Genomic DNA, 19,214 nt, shown 5'->3' on the forward strand with positions numbered 1-19,214 from the left:
TAGGTTTAAAGGTCAGATTTAAACCATCACCATGTTTCACAATGCAATCTGTGCAGTGCCGCGTAATGAAATGGTTCAGTAAAGGTGCTCGTGGAAATTCTTTTAATTAGGTCTAAGGCTTTTCAGTTGTCAACATGAATAAACCAAGAACCATTCTCTTGCAAACACAAGGCACAAAATACAAATGTAAGTTACCTTTGAAAAAACAGACACGCACTTGCGAGAGGGACGTTATACATGGTTTTTTTTGTTTTGTTTTTTGAGGTTTTTTTTTTTTTACAGTATATCCTCCGCCAATTTTTCTTTTTTTTAAATGCCAACATCTTTCAACAACAAAATGGACTGCAAATCAAAAATAAAAGGGGTTGGTCTATTTCTAATGAACCAGGACACTAATGCCTGGTTCTAATGAAAAGTATTTGCAGAAAGACTAAAGTTAATCGTTAACTAAAAATGTTTATCAAGAGATTAATGATGTTCTTCATGGGCAAAAGCCACCTATCTGTTTAACCATAATTAATTCTATAGACCAGCGCTATTTCAGGCAGAACGTGAATGTCCGAGAATGACTCCTGCAAATTGAATGATATCTATTAAAAATGCACCAAAATGCACTTTCGCCCTCAGCAGCATTATCTGAGACCTGAAAGATGAGCGCATCACAGCAGGAACAGCATCAAGACTCTGGCTTTTCAAAGCAACATTGACAAATTAAACTACTCAGATTTGGAATTTTTAGCCATCAGCTCAAAGTTCAATCTAGGGACCAAAACTTGCAAAATGCAAACTGTTAGAACATGGGCGGTTGCTTGGGGAAGTCAGATTAGATGAACACTGAGCTCTGATAGAAAAAGCAAAACTGAAGGACCAACTGCAAACATCACCTGAGCAGCTCAGAGTTAGGTGGACACGGAGGCGTTGGTAAAGGCCAACCGGCCAGAGATGCCACGTGGTCCTGACAGGCATGTGGAATGGATCAGTGTATTGACTGACTGATGGATGAACGTATTGTCTAGCAAACCCTGAGCATGAAGGTACAACACCGGGAAATGTGTTGATTGAGCCTGGGTTCAAATTCTGCCTCCAAGGCTGGCTATCTGCTTGCTGGAGGCCTCTAGGGAAGTTACTTAACCTCTTCTCTTCTCTATAAAAAAGGGGTAACGTATTCCCCCCACCAGACATTTGTTTCAGAATTGTTATGTAGATTAAATGTCAAGATTTTCAAGGCCTCTAGCACAGTGCCTGGCACACAGTAGGAGCCTCATAGATGGCCACCATTCTTCCGCACAACTCAACTCCAAAGCCAAAACTACACAGCCATTGTTGCAGCATAGAAAAGAATAATGGATTCACAATTAACATTTTCTAGGGCATCAATTACTGAAACGTCACTCATTATGCTAAGCCTGGTGGGTTTATTTAGTGACCCAAACTTGGTGTATATTTGGGAGTTAATGAAGTGCGTGGTGTTTACAGAGATAAAAGTAGGATCTGTCTCAGCAACAATGCTGGGCCGAATGGATATAGAATTTCCATGCTTAGGGATGCAGCCAGGCCGGATCCTTGGTGGATCACATGGATACATCCACAGGGAGTGAGATATCTCCCAACGGGATCTGGGCATCTCCACCTCCTCGGGGGAGAAAAAAACAGGAAGGGGGGGGTGGGAAGTGTGTATAATAGATGTGTTTCACAGTGTCCCTGCTGTGATGAACAACTTGATCCACTTACAGTTCCAAACACATGATGCATAAAAGAGCTGACAGAAATTCAATTCTTGCAAAGAAAAGCATCTGCTCTCTAGTGGGAACGGCCAAATATTAAGCAGTTTTAAGGCAGGGCAAAGACCTAGAGGGGCGCACTTCATTATCTAGATAGCCGGAGTGAAGCAATGCAGGGGATTACAAGCGGACGAACGAAAAAGTAGCCGAGATTCCAAGCATTAATTACCCGGAGTAAAATGATTCAAGTTAAATCTTTGTTACGACAAATATCAAACCCAGCTGTGTTTATGTAGCAGTTGTGAAAAAGAAGAAAAAAAGAAATCCGTGTACAATATCTGTGAGCTCTGCCAGTAAATTGAATTCGCTGGCAGCATTTCCTCTACCATGAGCCAAACATCCTCAAAGATAAAATGTAGCTTTTAAACAGACCTGGGGAAACGGAATCAAGAAATTTCAACCAATAAAACACAACTCTTTACTGGTATAAAAGTAAAGTAAAATTCAGTAATGAAAGGAAGGAAGTCTCTTAAACATTTACTGCATTCCAAAGCTTGGAGTTGCGGTTTATTGCTGAGGTCTCTTCTGATGTCCCACAGTGCTCCTGCTCCAGCATCTTTAATGAAGTCCTATAAACTCCCATAAAATACTTGATTGTTGACAAATCATATACACACACTCAGGGCAGGGCCCACTGGATCACGATGCTCCTTCTCTCTCTCTCTTTGCATGAAACTTACAAGGTATGGAGTGGACACTGTCATGGAGACTGGCCAACACAGAACAGAGACCTACAGACAATTACTTAAAAGGATGAAGGATGAATGACTGGTGACAGGCAGACACCTGAAGACATAGAAGCCATGAGGCCCAAAGCCAAAACATTCCAGTGTTTCAGATGAGAGGAGGAAAGATGATTTTTCCATTATAAAACTGGTAATAGTCATATTATAGAAAATCTGGAAAATAGGAGAAAAAGTGCTAATCCATAATGTTACTGTCTTAATATACTACTGTTGGCAATTTGGAAGGTGTTTTAAAAATCTTTTATTCCTGGGTATCTGATTGTTTTTCTTCATGATTCTCATAGTGGATATATCACTTAATGTTCTGCTTTCTTCTCTAAATTGAATCTTTAGCATTTCTTGTGTTGCCCATAATCTTCATAACCATCATTTTTAATGACTGCAGGGTACACACCACTGAATAGCAATAGGTTAGATTACCTTAATTACTCCCCTTAATTTCAGATATTAAAGTTGCTTCCAACTTTGGTTAACATAACATAAACAATGCTGTTTGGTTACATGGTTTTCTCCATGTAGAAATATTTGCCAGAAAAAAAAATCTTAGAAGTCAAATTTCTGGGTCAAAAATGAATACATTTTAATGTCCCATTACATATATCCTCATATAAGAAAGTGTGTTATGAAAGAGCACCACTCAGGCTATAGAAAGCATGAAGTAAAAAAAAAAAACAAAAAACAAAGAGTAAGCAGACAGTAAAGGCTTCCACATATATGTGCACACACAAAAGCCTACAAATTCCAGGCCAATGAATATTAAAAAGGACCCTAACTGAGCCATGGGAAATCTTGTTCCCCAGTAATAAAATGTGGTATGTCCACATCACTGGAAGCCTCAAAGAGTTTGAACTCCCTTTGATCAAGTTTTTAAAAAGCCCTACAATCTACGTATTGGCTAAGCAGCTTACACTTAATACTCTTTATTTTTTCAAGAATTAATTAATTAATTATTATTATTATATTTTAGGGGCAAGTAAGAGCAGAGAGAGAGGGAAGGAGAGAATCTCAAGCTGGCTCCATGCCCTGCACGAAGCCTGATGCAGAGTTTGATCTCATGACCCTGAGACCATGACCTGAGCTGAAATCAAGAGTAGGACTCTTCATCAACCAAGCCACCCAGGTCCCCCTACACTTAATATTCTTGAAGGAATAAGAGATGTTATTTAAAATTTAGGAGAGAAAACAGGTGAAGCAGTTAAATGGCTGTGGAGGGAGGGGACATTATGTTTTTGTTCTCTGCAGCTATGCGGCCTTGAGATAAACATGAAGTCTATAAACAGGCATGGAGATTAGCAAGAGATGGACTATTCTTGCAACATCCCTTCTCCAAAATCCACAGCTGGGGAACAATACAAGATGGTCAGTAAAAAATATTACATCTGCAAGTCTCATGGAACCCAACAAAATACAACAGTATTAACTTTGTCCATCTGGTATTTTTTTTTTTTTTAAGGCAGACAAAGGTAACGGAGATTAAGATTATGGAAGTTGAAACCCAACTGTCTAGGTACCTAGTTGAAAGCCTAGTAGAATACCAACCTATGTCCAAAGTTACCCCTTTACCCATGTTTGTAAATTACATGAAGATCAACAGTGCTATTCTGAAAGCTACTCAATATTGGAGCCTCCTTTTAAAATTCATTTCCAAGTCCTCTTCTTTTTAAAAATTAATTTGAGTCCTAACTGATATGTGATAGAATGCCTACAAAACCGTCTGAGGCGTTCTGACAAATGGCTGGCACCTGGGTAACCACCAAGACAATCAAGAAACAGAATGCTTCCTTCACCCCAAAATGTTCCTTGGTGCCCTTGTCAGTCAGTCCCTATCTTCTCCAGCCCAGCCCAAGGCAACCACTGATCAGCTTTCATCCACCAAAGACCAGCTTTCTCTCTTCTCTAATTTTACATAAATAAAATCATATAGCATATTCTCTTTAGCCTGGTTTCTTTTGCTCAGTGTAAGATATTTCAGAATCACCCATGTTTTTGGGCAGATCAGCGGTTTCTTTCTAGTGCTGAGTAGTATTTCTTTGTTTATACATTCACCAGTCAAAGGACACTTGGGTTATTTCCAGTTTTTGGCGACTATGAACAAAAGCCGCTAAAAACATTGACATACATGTATTAGTGTACATGTAAGTTTCAGTGTTCTTGGGTGAATACCCAGGAGTGAAGTACTTTTATCAAAGAGTAAACATATGTAAGATACACACTTATAAGAAACACAGTCATTTTACTGTGCTCATACCAGTGGGGTGGATGGTGGTACACTCGCTGTGTGATTAATCTGCTCTTTCAAGGGCCATGTTTTCATGTGTTCATTCGCCATTTGAATACCTTTGACTGTTAAGTGTCTCTTCAATCTTTTGCTACTTTTTAATTGGACTGTTTCCTTACTGAGTTTAAGGGTTCTTTGTATATTCTGGGAAAAAAAAAAACCCTTTTTCATATATACATATGGAGAATATTTCAGTCCATGGCATGCAACTTCGTTTTTTAAATTGTGTCTTCTGAAGAAGGTAAGCTTTTATTTTTATGAGGATTAACTGATCACTTTTTCTTTGATGATGTGTCTTTTGTGTCTTATCTAAGAAATCTTTGCCTTCCCCAAGTTTATGAAGATTTTCTTCTCTATTTTCTTGTACTTAAATTTTTTTTTTCTTCTAGGTTTCGGTCTATACTCCATTCTGGGCTTATACTTACATGAGGTAAAAGTCGAGATTCACTTTGTTTCTATATGGAAATTCAGTTGTTCCAGTAGCATTTGTTGAAAAAAAAAAAAACAAAAAAAACAAAACCCTATTACTTTTCTACTGAATTACTTCGGCATAGTTGTTACAGATCAACTGGCCATTTATGTGTGGTTCTAATTCTGAAATATTTGTTCTGTTTTATTGAACTATGTATCTATACTATCTACATTTATTATAACTTCATAGTAAGTCTTGAAAGTAGGTAAAGTAAGTCCTACAACTTTGTTCTTTTTCAACATTGTTTTGGCTATTCCAGATCTTTCGCATATTCATATACATTTCAGAATTAGCTTGTCAAGTTCTTTTTTTTTTTTCCTAAAGCCATCTGGAATTTGGGTTGGGAATATATTGAATCTATAGATCAATTCAGGGAAAATTAACATCTTTAAAATGTTGAGTCTTCCAATCCAAAACATGGAATATCTCTCCATTTGTTTAAGTCTTTTAAATTTTTTCTCAGAAATATTTTATAGCTTTTAGTATACAAATTTTACATATATTTTGTTAAATTTATTCCTAAATATTTTGTGTTTTGCTATTTTAAGTAGCACTTTAAATTTTTCATTTTCCAACTGATTACTAGCATATAGAAATATATTTTTCTTATATGCTGACCTTATTCTGCATGCTGCTAAATTCATTTATGAGCCTCCTTAGGATTTTCCATACACATGATCATGTCTGAATGAAGACAATTTTACTTCCTCCTTTCTAATATTTAGGGTTTTTCTTTCCCTTGTCTTAGCAAACTTGTTAGAACCACCAGTACAATGCTGGATAGAAATGGGAAGAGCAGACATCCTGTTTGTGGTTCTCATTCTGATGGAAAAAGCATTCTATTCTTTTGCCATTAAGTAAGATGTTACCTGTAGGTTTTTTCTAGATGTTCTCGATCACAACGGGGATACCCAGTTTGTGAAGCTCTCTTAATCGTAATAGGTGTTGTGTTTTTCCTAAAATAATTTGTTTGTATGTTTTGATACCATTTTTCTTTTTCAGTCTGTTGATGATGGTAAACTAGATTGATGGCTTTTCGAATATTTAGCCAATCTGTATTCATTTGTTCACCATGTATTAGCCTTTTCATACATTGGATTCAATTTGTTAATATTTTATTAAAGATTTTTACATCTGTATTTATGAGGTATATTGGCTAGCAGTTTTCTTTTTTTGTAAATTTTTCATTTGGTTTTCATGTCAGGGTAATGCAAACCTTATAAAGTAATGTGGGAAGTGTTCCTTTCCCCTTTATTGTCTCTTTTTTTTCCCCTTTATTTTCTCAAAAAGTTAGCATAAGTTGATACCTATTCTTTTTCTTTCTTTCTTTCTTTTTTTAAAGATTTTATTTATTTATTTATTTAACGAAGAGAGACATGGCGAGAGAGGGAACAAGCAGGGGAAGTGGGAGAGGGAGAAGTAGGCCTCCAGCAGGGCAGGAAGCCGATGCGGGGCTCGATCCCAGCACCCTGGGATCATGACCTGAGCCAAAGGCAAATGCTTAACGACTAAACCACCCAGGCGCCCCAAGATGTATCTGTTCTTAAGAGCATGACAGAATTAATGAAAATATCTGGAACTGGAATTTTCTCTGTGGGAGTTTTAATTACAAAATCAAATCTACTTAATAGAAATAGTGCTATTTTTCTATTTGCTTATTGTGTAACAGTCTGTAATTTGTATATTTCCAAGAATGTTTATTTTACCTAATTAATCAAAATTGTAGGCATCAAGTTCTTTATAATTATTCCCGTATTTGCTTTTACCTTTCCTTTAAAAAAAAAAAAAATCCTATTTATTTTGGAGTACTTTCAGACTTCCAGAAAAGTTGCAAAGCTACTACAGAGAGTGCCCATCTACTCCACACTTAGTTCCAGTTTCACCTAATAGGTCTTATATTTCCGCGGCACATTTGTCAAAACTAAGAAGCCAATACTTGGTACATTCTCAACTCAACTCCAAACGTTATTGTGATTTCAGCGATTTTTCCATTGATGTCCTTTTCCTACCCTAGTTTTTAATCCAGAATTCCACCTCGTGTTCCGTTTGCCATTTCTCTTCAGTCTCCTCTGGAATGTGACAGTGCCTCAGTCTTTCCTAAGGTTTTTTTAAGGACCTTGACAGTTTTCTTTTTTTAAAGATTTTATTTATTTATTTGACAGACAGAGATCATAAGTAGGCAGAGAGGCAGGCAGAGAGAGGGGAGGAAGCAGGCTCCCTGCTGAGCAGAGAGCCCGATGCGGATCTCGATCCCACGACCCTGGGATCATGACCTGAGCCAAAGGCAGAGGCTTAACCCACTGAGCCACTCAGGCACCCCAGGACCTTGACAGTTTTGTAAAACACTCAGCAGGTAATATGTTATAGAATGTCCCTCAATTTGGGTTTAACTGAGGTCTTTGTCATTATCTGGCTGGGGTTTCGGAAAGAATACCAGAGAGTTCGCGTATCCCCATTGTATCAAGGTTATGTGATATCCACACAACATCACCGGTGGTATTAATTGCTTAAAGTAGTGTTTGACATTTGTCCACTCGAGTTACAGATTTTCCCTTCTTTTACTCCATTTCTTGGAAGCTAGTCACCAAGTCCAACCCACGTTCAAGTGTGTGTGTGTGTGTGTGTGTGTGTGTGTGTGTGTGTTGCTGGGAGAGGGTGAGGGGGATTAAGCTCCTTCTCCTAGAGAGGGGAGTATCTACAGATATTCCGAATTATTTGGAATTCCTCCATGAGGAAGATTTGCTTCTCATCCCCCATCCACTCCCTTTTTGTTGGTGTTTGCACTATCTTTTCCATCCTCTTACTTTTCATCTATCTGACTCTTTAAAATGAAATTCTTGTGGATAGCATACAATTGGATCCTGATTATTTATGTAATTTATTACTCTCCTTTAATTAGAGCATTTAGACAACATATGTTTAATGTGATAATCAATATAGTTGAGTAAATCTACCATCTTGCTAACTTTTCTATATGTTGCATCTGTTTTTGGTTCCTTTATCCTTCCTCCTCCCCATAAATGTTTTGGATTCTTAATATTGGCTTATTAGTGAGCTACACATTTTTTTCCCCTTAGTGGGTCCTCTAAGAGTTACAATATACATCTTTAACTTAATAGTCTACCTTCAAATAATGTTATATCAGTTTACATAGAATTTAAGAATCTTAAAACAGTGTACTTCCTTTCTCCATCCCCACCCTGTCCTCTGTGCTACCATTGCCATACAATATATTTCTACCCATGTTACAACACACAATAATACATCGGTATTATTTTTACTTTAAATAGTCAATTGCCTTTTATAGAAACTAAAAATGAGAAAAGAAGTCTGTTATATTTGCCTACATAATAACTATTTCTGGCACTCTTCCCTCCCTATTGTTCGAATTTCTCTATGGTTTCATTTTTCTTCATCTGAAGAACTTCCTTTAACAATTCTTGTGGTATCTGCTGACAATGATTTTCTCTCACTTTTTTTTGTCTGACTAGGTCTTAATTTTGCTTTCATTCTTGAAGGATATTTTCATCCTATAGACTTGAAGGTTGACAAAAATCTTCATTACTTTTATTTTTAAATTTTATTTTTTCAGTGTTCCAAGATTCATTGTTTCTGCATCACACCCAGTGCTCCATGCAATACGTTGCCCTCCTTAATACCCACTACCAAGCTCACCCACTCCCCCATCCCCCCCACCCCTCCAAAACCCTCAGTTTGTTTCTCAGAGTCCACAGTCTCTCATGGTTCGTCTCCCGCTCTGATTTCTCCCAACTCTCCTTCATTACTTTTAAAATGTCATTCCATTATCTCTTGGCTTAGGTACCTTTCTTGTAAGAAGTCTTCTGTTATCACTTCTTTCTTTTCTATAATGTGTCTTTTTTCTCCAGCTAATTTTAAGCCTTTCTATTTATCACTGGTTATAAGTAACTATCATTTTGGGATTCTGTGTGGTTTTGTTTGGACCTACTATGCTTGTGGTTTGTTGAGCTTCTTAGAACTCCGAGTTTACAATTTTCACCAAAAGTTAAAAAAAAAAAAAAAGCTATAATCTTTAAATTTTTTTTTTAATGATGTTAAGTGTTTTAGTCCTCTTGATATTGTGCTATGGGTCCTTGAGGTTCCATTAACCTTTTCCTGTCCTTTCCCTTTCCCTGCTTCATACTGGCTAATTTTCATTGCTATGTTTTCAAGTTCCCTGATATTTTATGTGGTGGTGTCTAATATCCATTTAAACCTTAGTGAAATATTCATTCCAGGTATGATATTTTCCACCTCTACATGTTCTTTTTCAGTCTTTATATTTTCTGTTTCTCTTCTTAGTTCAGGTCCTCCTCTAAATTCATGAGCATATTTATAATCTTTTTAATCTTAGGGTCTTTGCTAATTCCACCACATCTGTCATTTCTGAGCTTGTTTCTATTAACTAGTTTTTCTTCTGGTTATGGGTTACAGTTTCATTTCTCATACTTTTATAATAGGATGGCAGATACCATGAATGTTACACAGCTGGGTGTGGATTTAATGTCTTTTTTTAAAGATTTTTAATTTTTTAAAGTCATCTCTACACCCAATGTGGGGCTCAAACTCACATCCCCGAGATTAAGAGTCACATGCCCCAGTGACTGAGTCAGCCAGGCACCTCTATTTGTATGTATGTATGTATTTATTTATTTTAAGATTTTACTTATTTATTTGACACACATAGAGAGAGATAGAGATCACAAGTAGGCAGAGAGGCAGGCAAAGAGAGAGGGGGAAGCAGGTTCCCTGCTGAGCAGAGTGCCCAATGCAGGGCTCGATCCCAGGACCCTGAGATCATGACCTGAGCTGAAGGCAGAGGCTTAACCCATTGAGCCACCCAGACATCCTATTTGTCTTCTTTTTTTTTTTTTAAAGATTTTATTTATTTATTTGATAGAGAGAGATCACAAGTAGGCAGAGAGGCAGGGAGAGAGAGAGGAGGAGGCAGGGAGAGAGAGAGGAGGAAGCAGGCTCTCCGCCAAGCAAAGAGCCCGATGTGGGGCTCGATCCCAGGACCCTGAGATCATGACCTGAGCCGAAGGCTGAGGCTTTAACACACTGAGCCACCCAGGCACCCCTATTTGTCTTCTTTTAAAGAGGGTTGGAGTTTATTTTGACAGGAAGCTGAATTTCTTGCCTATCAGATCTTTTCTTCTTAAAGAAGTAGTTTTGCTTAAAACTTTTACTGAAGTTTAAAAACATAAAATACACATAACATTGGTGTTCAGCTTGATGAATTCTTGCCCAATACCAGTAACTGGTACTCAGATTAAAAAACAACAACAACAACGTATTTCCAGCATCCCTGAAGCACTCTCTTAAGCTCCTCATAGATTGTTTTTAAGCTTTATTAGAGCAAGGCTAAAATAATCTTTACTCTAGAGCTAACTTAGAGTACACCAAGGCATGGCCTCCTGTGGTCTCTACCATTTGCCCTGAGACATCAGCAAGATCTCCTTCCTTTGGCTGGTCAGAATCCGAATGTCGCCTAGTCTGCATGAGCTCCATCCTACACATGGGCTGGCCAGTCTTCAGCACATTAGCCAAGAGGCCCTGATTCCAATTTCTGGAGCTCTTTTCGATGAGTGGCTTCCAGTCTGGTACCCTGACCCACAAACGTAAGCCACCTCTCGCTCAGATCTCTGACCCTTCAACCTAGCAAGACTGTTGTGCTTTGCTGGGGACCCCCCATCATTGCACCATGGTCCAGAAATGCCTCAAGGCAAAAAGCCAGGGGAGATGGTAGGCCTCTCCTCACCCGCCTCATTTCTCTCTGGAATCAAAGTCCTGCAGTGCCTGTTGTCTAACATGTGAAAACTGTTGTTTTTATATTTGTCCAGAGTTCTAGTTGTTAATGGTGGGAGGATAAAGCCAGTTCCAATTACTCCATCATGGCTAGAAGCAGAACAAAGGCCTCTTTTAATAAAATTTCCAGCATGGGTGCCATGTTTTGCAAGATTTCATCGACCAAAATAACCCAATCCATATGTCCCTTCCACCCTTCCATCTATCTATTCAGTGGCTGCTACATCTCTGCGAAACAAAGATGAATAAAACTTAATTCCTGCCTTCACAGAACTGACATTTAAAAGGAAAAGCCAGAAATGTGTAATAAATTATATTGCTGGGTGACAAGTATAATTACACAATCAATACAAGGAGCTCTGAAGACATAGAGAAAGATGTAGTCCAATTACTTAGAGAGGTCAGGGAAGGTTTTTAATATATATACATATATATTTATATTTATATTTGTATTTATTTCTAAAGTCGGCTCCACACCAAACATGGGGCTTGAACTCACGACCCTGAGATTAAGAGTCACATGCTCCACCGACTGAGCCAGGCACACACCCTGGGGAAGGTTTTTATAGCCTCCCATTTAGATTAAGTCTTGAAGAATGAGTACGAGACTGACAGGTGGGATAGGACATTTGGGAAAAAAGAAACTCTGTATGCAAAGTTTGAAGTTATAAAATAACATGTGTGGTTTGGAGAACTAGTAACAGTTCCAAATACCTACAACATAGGGTTTGGAGCTGGGAGGGGAGAGAGAGCTAAAGCTATGGAAAAACACCAGGAGGGTCCGAACCTGAAGGAAGACTTTGAATGCCAGGCTCATCGTCATTTGCGTCCATAAATAATGACCACTAACTACCATCTATCATACTCGTAGGATATATGTTTTGCATATATTATATGCATTACCTTCGATTCCCACAGCAGCCTATGAGGAAACGAAGGCTCAGAGAGCTTAAGGAATTCTGACTGAGATCACACAGCTAGTAAGTGAAGAAGCCAGGAATTAAACACACATCTGTCTGATTTCAAAGCCAATGAAAGGAATTTGCCTCTAAGTGAGAGGCACTGGGAAGTTTGGGGAGGATATTTTGTCTTTTGAAGGTTTTTTTTTTGTTTTTTTAGCTTTTTAATTATGTTCATTGACGGAGTGGTTTTAAGAGGGAAACATAGTTAGATTTAGTTTTGGAAAGGTCGCTCTGGTCCAAGAGAAGGAAAGGCCGGAGTCTGAAGACCACGTTTGGAGGCTGCTGAAAATAGTGCAGGAGAGAAGAGCCTGGATAAGGTGGGAGAGACGGAGAAGATGACTGGACAAACAGTTTAAGAAGCAGAATCTGCCAGATGCCGTGAACAGGCCGCTCTGACAAAAGGGGAAATTATGAGGTCGATTATGGATATGCTGGTACTCTGAAGGTACCTGGTCCTGTGCTGAATGCAGGGGACACAGAGATGCGCAGGACATGATTTCCTCTCAAGGACTTGGTAGTTCCCACAGCCCTAGAGAATCGTGTCTGTGCATTCCACTGGAACACACGTACCTCAGAGACCACAATCCCTCTCCATTACTGTATCTCTGGAGTCTTTAATGGGTCTAGAGCCAACACCATTGTAGAACATTCTCAACGCTGCCACAAACCAACCTGCAAACAAAGAGGCTCTTTTCATGTAGGCTGAGGACTGTTAAGGAACTAACTGTCGTCTAACACTGGCTGTAACTACTAACAATAGTTTTAGGAAAAACAAAAGCAGGTACCTTTTACTGAACACTGATAATGTGTGAACACTGTCCCAAGCACCCGAGGGACATAACCATCTCATTTCTTTGCTGCAGCAATCCTAACTTACAGGGCTCATACTCCTTCTTCCAAGGCGGGAGACTGAGCTCAGAGACAAAAAATAACTTGCTCACATTCTTTTGGTTCCCTGAGACTACTTCACTGATCATCTTGAGTTGGGGACACCTGGGTGGCTCGGCTGGTTATGTGTCCGACTCTTGATTTCGGCTCAGGTCAGGATCTCAGGGTGGTGAGACTGAGCCCCACATCAGGCTCTGTGCTGGCCATGCAGGCTGCTTAAGACTCTCTTTCTCCCTCTCCTCCACTCCTCCCCACCCACTAGCGTACACTCTCGCACGCATGTGTTTGGACGCATGCTCTCTCTCTAAACAAACAAACAAATAACAAACAAAGCATCTTGGAATGTGCCACCTTCAGGAAGGCTCTATCTATTACCTGTCTCCCAAATTTTGTCATCACCTGGGACCTTCTGGGCCTTGTTCCTATTTCCCCTGCGGCCCCTATCATGCTATATCGTGATGTAGACGTAATTTACGTATCTGTTTTCCCCCTACTTTCCTCTTTGAAAGAAAGGACTAGATCTGCTTTATCTTTGCTGCTTAATGCCCAGCACTGGGTCAGAGCACTGCAGATGGGACCAGACATCCTCCTGCATGGTTTCTTAACCACCAGTCACTCATTCCGGGCCGTCCCCAGGTCTTCCGGCCATTCCTAAGCTCACTTACCATAGTCACTCAGGAACTGCAAGGCCATACCTCTGGCACCCATGGCTTAAAGGAAAAGCTCTCCTATCGAAACGGAGCCAGGGTGGAAATGACATATTCTTTAGACCAACAGAACTCAAACTATGGTCAGGAGACCTGAAGATCCCAAGTCCATACTCTGTCCTGACATGAACAGCAGACCTCACAGTGTCTGTTGCCTCCACTTCTCCTGCTTCTGCCATCTCTCTGCTGCAGAAGGGAGCAGTGTACAAGGAGGGGGCGGCATGGGCTTTGGTGGTGTTGAATCTCAGTTCTGGCCCAGCCAGCAGTGTGACCTATGGCCAGGCATGTACTCTCTGAGGCTCTCTTCCCCTGTGAAAAGGACAGAGAACACCTCCTCCATTGGGCTCTGATGCTAATTGAATGTGATCCCTGGATGCCCCAGACCCTGGAGAGGCAGGGGGGCCTGGTGGCTCTCAGGAGAGGCAGAGTTGGGTTCGTCTCCTGGCTCCTCCTCTTTCTAGCTCTGTGAGTAAAGTGGGAATAAGGAAAATACCTTCCTCAGAGCAGTGGGAAGAGGAAATGAGAGGCCAATAATGAGCTCTCAGCACAGCGCTCGGTTCAGAGGAAGTCAGTTAATGGCAGCCACTGTTTAACTAGCCTACAAATGGAAGATCTTCACATAGCATAAATGACTTTCCCCAATCTTATACTGAGTTAAGAGTGGAGGAGTTTGAAACCATGTTGCAACCCACTCATCAACAAACAGCCATCTCTTCCAGACAGCCAACCCCCAAGTGCCATCAGGACTCTTGGCAATAATGGAGCTCCACCTGCCATGACACAAACCCAGCAACACAAACCCAAGCCCACGTCAGCACACACGGAACACCGACTCCTTCCAGTCTGGAAGCCAGAACAACTTTATAGATCTTCCAGCAGACAGAGCCGCAGAGGTCAAACCAGAAACATCAAACCATATTTCCCAGGGAGTCCCAATCCTTCTCATTCATCTGGACAAGGAGGGGACTGGGGCTACTTCAAAGAGCTGCCCATGAGGCAGCCGAAGTAGCAGTGCCAAGACTGGTGTGTGGTCAGGTGTTAGTGTGGCAAATGTGGCAGCCAGCTGCTTCTGCTAAAGTGAGCTCGCTGTCCAGCCAGACCCAAGGTAACAAAAGTTTATGGGACATGGAACCACATTCAGAGCACGGTCAGCAGATACCCTGCTACATGGGAAAACGCCTGCTGGACGATGGTCCAGGAGAGAAACATAGACTTGGAAGTGCCCCATATCGCTTACATGGAAAGCCCTCTGCCCGCACCCCCTCCACAGTCGGGGTACCCAAGGGAAGGTACCCAAGGGACATGGCAATGTGCTAGAGAGGGACAGCAAGACCCCCAGACTCCCAGCCTCCCACAGAAAGAGGAACTGACTAGACCCGGGGATCAGCCCTCTAGGTGCAAGTTATGACAGCGAAGCAAGACTAACAAAATGAACTGCCCTCCAGCTTTCTCCACTGAGACAAAGGTGGCAGAGACAGCAGAGACAGAAACAACCATAGTGGTCTCCCCTCCTTCCCCTTCTCTAAAGTCACATCCACGTCCCCCCTGCCCCAACTCATAAGAGTCAGACCTCAAGAGTTCATTACCCACCACATCATTTGGGAGGCTCTGAAGGTCATCAAAGGGAGTTTCCAGGGTGTTGGTGTCCACGTTGAGGATCACGACATCATCTAGGGCCATGTTTCTGACTTTCTGCAAATAAAAAAAAAAACCCAAGAGAAAAAAAATCATTGAAGCACCATGAGGACACAGATACTTCCACTGGCCCTCTCTGGGGAAAGGGCATAAGGAAGAACAGTGACAAAGGCTTTGACAAAGGTTCATTTTGTGGCAGGCCCAATGCTAGGTGGTTCATATTTTCTGAAGCCTTTTAACTGTCACAAAAACTCTATAAGCTTTACAGTCATCCCCAAGTCCCAGGAATGGAAAGGGTTTCACAGAGATGAAGCTGACTAAGTTAACATGCTCAGGTCACACAGCTAGGAAGAGAGATCTTTACTCTCCAGCATTATTTGTTTTCTTGTATTTTCTTTTCTTTTCTTTGTTTAAGCAGCAGAAGCTGCGGTCTAAAGCTCTGGGCCCCAGGAACTCTGATGTACAGCTCGGCCCTTACGACACCCACATTCAACCCATCCCCTTTCATTTACCAAAAGCTACTTGCCCATCTCTCTTTTGGACCTTGTCATTCTTGGGTATGGAATATAGTGTATGGCCTGGTGTTTACACGTTAACATTTCCCTTAGCCACTAAGTAGGAAGGTCATACTTTTAGTTGGATCCCATTTTCCATAGAAACCCAGTTAGTGAGTCAAGGCTCAGAGGCTCTGGCCATAAGTCCTAATTCCACAGGAATTAGGGCACAGGAACAGAGACGGTAAGGGAGACGCGCTTACTGGGTGTGCACATTGGTATGGGGAGGAAGGGATAGGTAAAGATAGAGAAAGGAAAAGTCCACCATCTGGGAGCACCTCTCCATAGACTACAGAAGTATGAGATGACGTTTCTTTCTTTCTTTTTTTTTTTAGATTTTATTTATTTGACAGAGAGAGAGATCACAAATAGGCAGAGAGGCAGGGAGAGAGAGAGGGGGAAGCAGGCTCCCTGCTGAGCAGAGAGCCCGAAGCAGGGCTCGATCCCAGGACCCCGAGACCATGACCTGAGCCTAAGGCAGAGGCTTAACCCACTGAGCCACCCATGCACCCCTCAGATGATGTTTCTAATCAAGCTATTCACCCACTACTAGAATACACCTCCACTTGTCTCCTGTTCACCCACCACTCCCAATCTCATTTAACCCTCTTCTCTCAAATATCAAAGCTCATTCCCTTAGAGTCTAGAACTTCAGAACTGTTGTCTTTATCCCAGTTGGCCTCAGTTAATTAGAAAGACCCTACAATTCCAAAACTGGAATGCTTGTGGGTGTGAAGGACAACATATCATGCTAGGGCAAAAGACATACAGTAGGACATAGGGTCACCTTACCTATATAAGGGACCAATGTATTAGCTCCCTCTGAGGCACCGCAGATGACTGTGCAGATGTGCACTGCCTGAGGATGCCCAGCCAGCCAGCGGGCGCCGAAATCTGCTAAGCCGCACACCTGGGTCAGGGGTGGTGGCGGTGGGAGGAGGGAGATGCCTTTTCCTCATTCATCCCAGAGCACTGCATTGCCTAGGGGCTGGGCCATCCCAATGGCTGCTAAGCCAGAGTCTGCTAATGCCCTAGAAATGGACAATTACAATATAGAATATATAATAATATAATATAAACTAGAAGCCCACTGGTGTTTTATATTTTGTCTCATTTAACTCATGCCGAACTCTGCAAAGCGTATGTTATTGCTTTCACCTTATGTCCCTGGAGAAAAAGCAGGCTCAGAGAGGTGAGGTAAGGGGCCAAGGTGACAGCAAGGGCCGCCTCCCCAGCCATGCTCCTGTGGCACCACACTGTTGCTCCTTGTCATTAGACACCCTCGGTGAGACCTCTGCAGAGCCCTTGTCATGAGCCCAGCACCCCTCTGCCTGCCTGCCTTCCTCTACTGGGGTGCGGGCTCCTTCAGGGGCTCATCTGTTTGGCTCACTGCTTCCTGACGACCAGAACCTGAGGAAATGGCACTCGGTTAGCGCTCAGTAACGCTGGTTGATGCTTGTTCTCTCCAACAGCAGAACTGTAGTACCAGAACCTGGTACTTCAGTAAACTTTCTGACATTCCGCCGAGCAGGAGGGGGGGCGCGGAGCTGGACAGAAGCTTCCCACAGCTGAAAATGGTCTCAGGGGGTGGCATTCCGGGTCCCTCCCACTGAACACACCTAGAAGCCTCAAATTGCTTTTGCTACTGAATTTTCCAAGCTACCAGGGGCTAGCCCACAAACCTCTCAATCCACGCACCAGCACTTCCCGAGTGCTCACTCTGGGCTGAGAACCGCAGAGAGGGGACAAGACTGCCTCCTTGCAAGTTTATTCTGTCCTCCAAACCCCGACACTCACATTAACCCCTGCTTTGTCTACAGGGTAAAGAGCTATCAACCAACGGCCTGGAGAGTAACACAAGTCACGAGTGTCTCATGAGGCACAATCCCCACTTTCCAGATGAGAATATTAAGGCTCGTGGCAAACGGTCCAGAGCTCCTCTGCTGTCTCATTTTTCAGTTCAGGAGGTTAAACACCTCACAATGTGCTGGTAGGAAGTCACACAAACAGCCTCTACAACTATCTTTTTCACTTCTCTCCCTCGCTGGAGCTCACACAGATCCTTTCGGATTCGCCAACCCAGCTGAAGACAAAGTCTCACCATTCCCACCATAGGAATTGGCTTGCCCCAGGTTATGCGGCTACTCTTTGGCTACTTTTTGTCTATAAAACTGGTAAGACAACTGGAAAGAAAACCTGCCGGCCCCTTCTCAGTAGCTCATGGGCTGTCACTCTGAAGGCTGAGACACCAGAAACGGAACCAGAGAAGGGGGTACAAGGAACTCTGTAACTCATCAGGGGACTCTAGGCCTGGACGGCCAGTGCACCCCAGAGTTGCCTCTTCTGCCTCATCTGACCTTCTAAACAGCCCCAAACAGAAGGGGGGCAGGGGGCTTGGCCACTGGAGAGAAGCTTCTGAGGCTGAAAGGCTCAGCCAGAGGGATGTTGATTCTGGACCAGAATCGGGCGTTGTTTCTGTGTTCTCAGCAAGGCCCCAGCGGCACAGACCAGCCCTTGTGGGCTCTCCATGGCCTGGGCTGGAACAGGCTTTTGATTTCTTCCCACTCCTGGCTGGAGGGCTTGCCGGTTAAGCTGTGTGGAGTGTTTACTTTTTCAACAATGGCAGCAGGCTGAAGAAGAGGAAAAAACCTGGCCCTTTTCTCTGACTTAGCAGGCCAGGGTCCCCTTAGTAACCAAGATGCCCAAGCACCAGGCTCCGGGCAGGAGCTGGGTCGGCACAGTTTCCTCTTACAGGACAATGCCGCCCTCCTGGCAGCAAGGCCTCTTCCAAAGGGGCTGGCGTAGACTCAAGGGCCTTCCTGAAGCTCAGTGTTCCCAAGGAGGGAATCAGAGGCCAGCTTGGCCGGATGGTGCCTTATCCCTGAAAGGCTCAAGGAAACAGGAGCAATGAAGAAAGCCAACCGCCACTCCCCCTCCCCACTGCCCCCCTTCTCCAACAAAAACCTAACCCCACAAAAACCTCCAAACCACGGGGGTGGCGGTGGGAAGTGCTGGTGGAGGAGGAAGCTGGACCAGGACTGGATGCCAGCTCATTTAATCCCAGCCACGCTAAGGGAGACAGGATCATCTCTGTGGTAGGGATGAGAAAATGAGGCTTGGAGACGTCAGAGAAACTGCCCCAGATCACACTGCTAGTGAGCGGCAGAGCTGACTTTTGGACTCACTCTTGACTCAAAGCCCAACTATTTCTGAAGACATCCCAAATCCGATTGCTCAGACCTCAGAACAAGTACCTGTAAGGTGTGAAGCTGGAGGAACACTCTCAGGGCCAGCTTTCTCGGACACAAAATAAGCACTTGCCTTTTGTATCATAAAAATCACATATGCCTGTTAAAAATAAAAGA

The 19,214-nt window shown here is 42.5% G+C and overlaps 1 protein-coding gene across 1 annotated transcript in view; it reads right to left on the reverse strand.

The window, feature by feature from the left end:
* The window catches only part of LOC111145755 (DENN domain containing 1A), a 499,803-nt gene that overhangs the window by 164,175 nt on the left and 316,414 nt on the right, over positions 1 to 19,214 (reverse strand). Inside the window, exon 12 of the mRNA XM_022500941.1 lies at positions 15,251 to 15,352. Within this exon, the coding sequence (XP_022356649.1) occupies positions 15,251 to 15,352 (102 nt within the window). The remainder of the gene's footprint in view (positions 1 to 15,250; positions 15,353 to 19,214) is intronic.

Source organism: Enhydra lutris, unplaced genomic scaffold (assembly GCF_002288905.1).
Source record: "Enhydra lutris kenyoni isolate GAN:26980312 unplaced genomic scaffold, ASM228890v2 scaffoldscaffold13, whole genome shotgun sequence".
Lineage (NCBI taxonomy): Eukaryota > Metazoa > Chordata > Mammalia > Carnivora > Mustelidae > Enhydra > Enhydra lutris.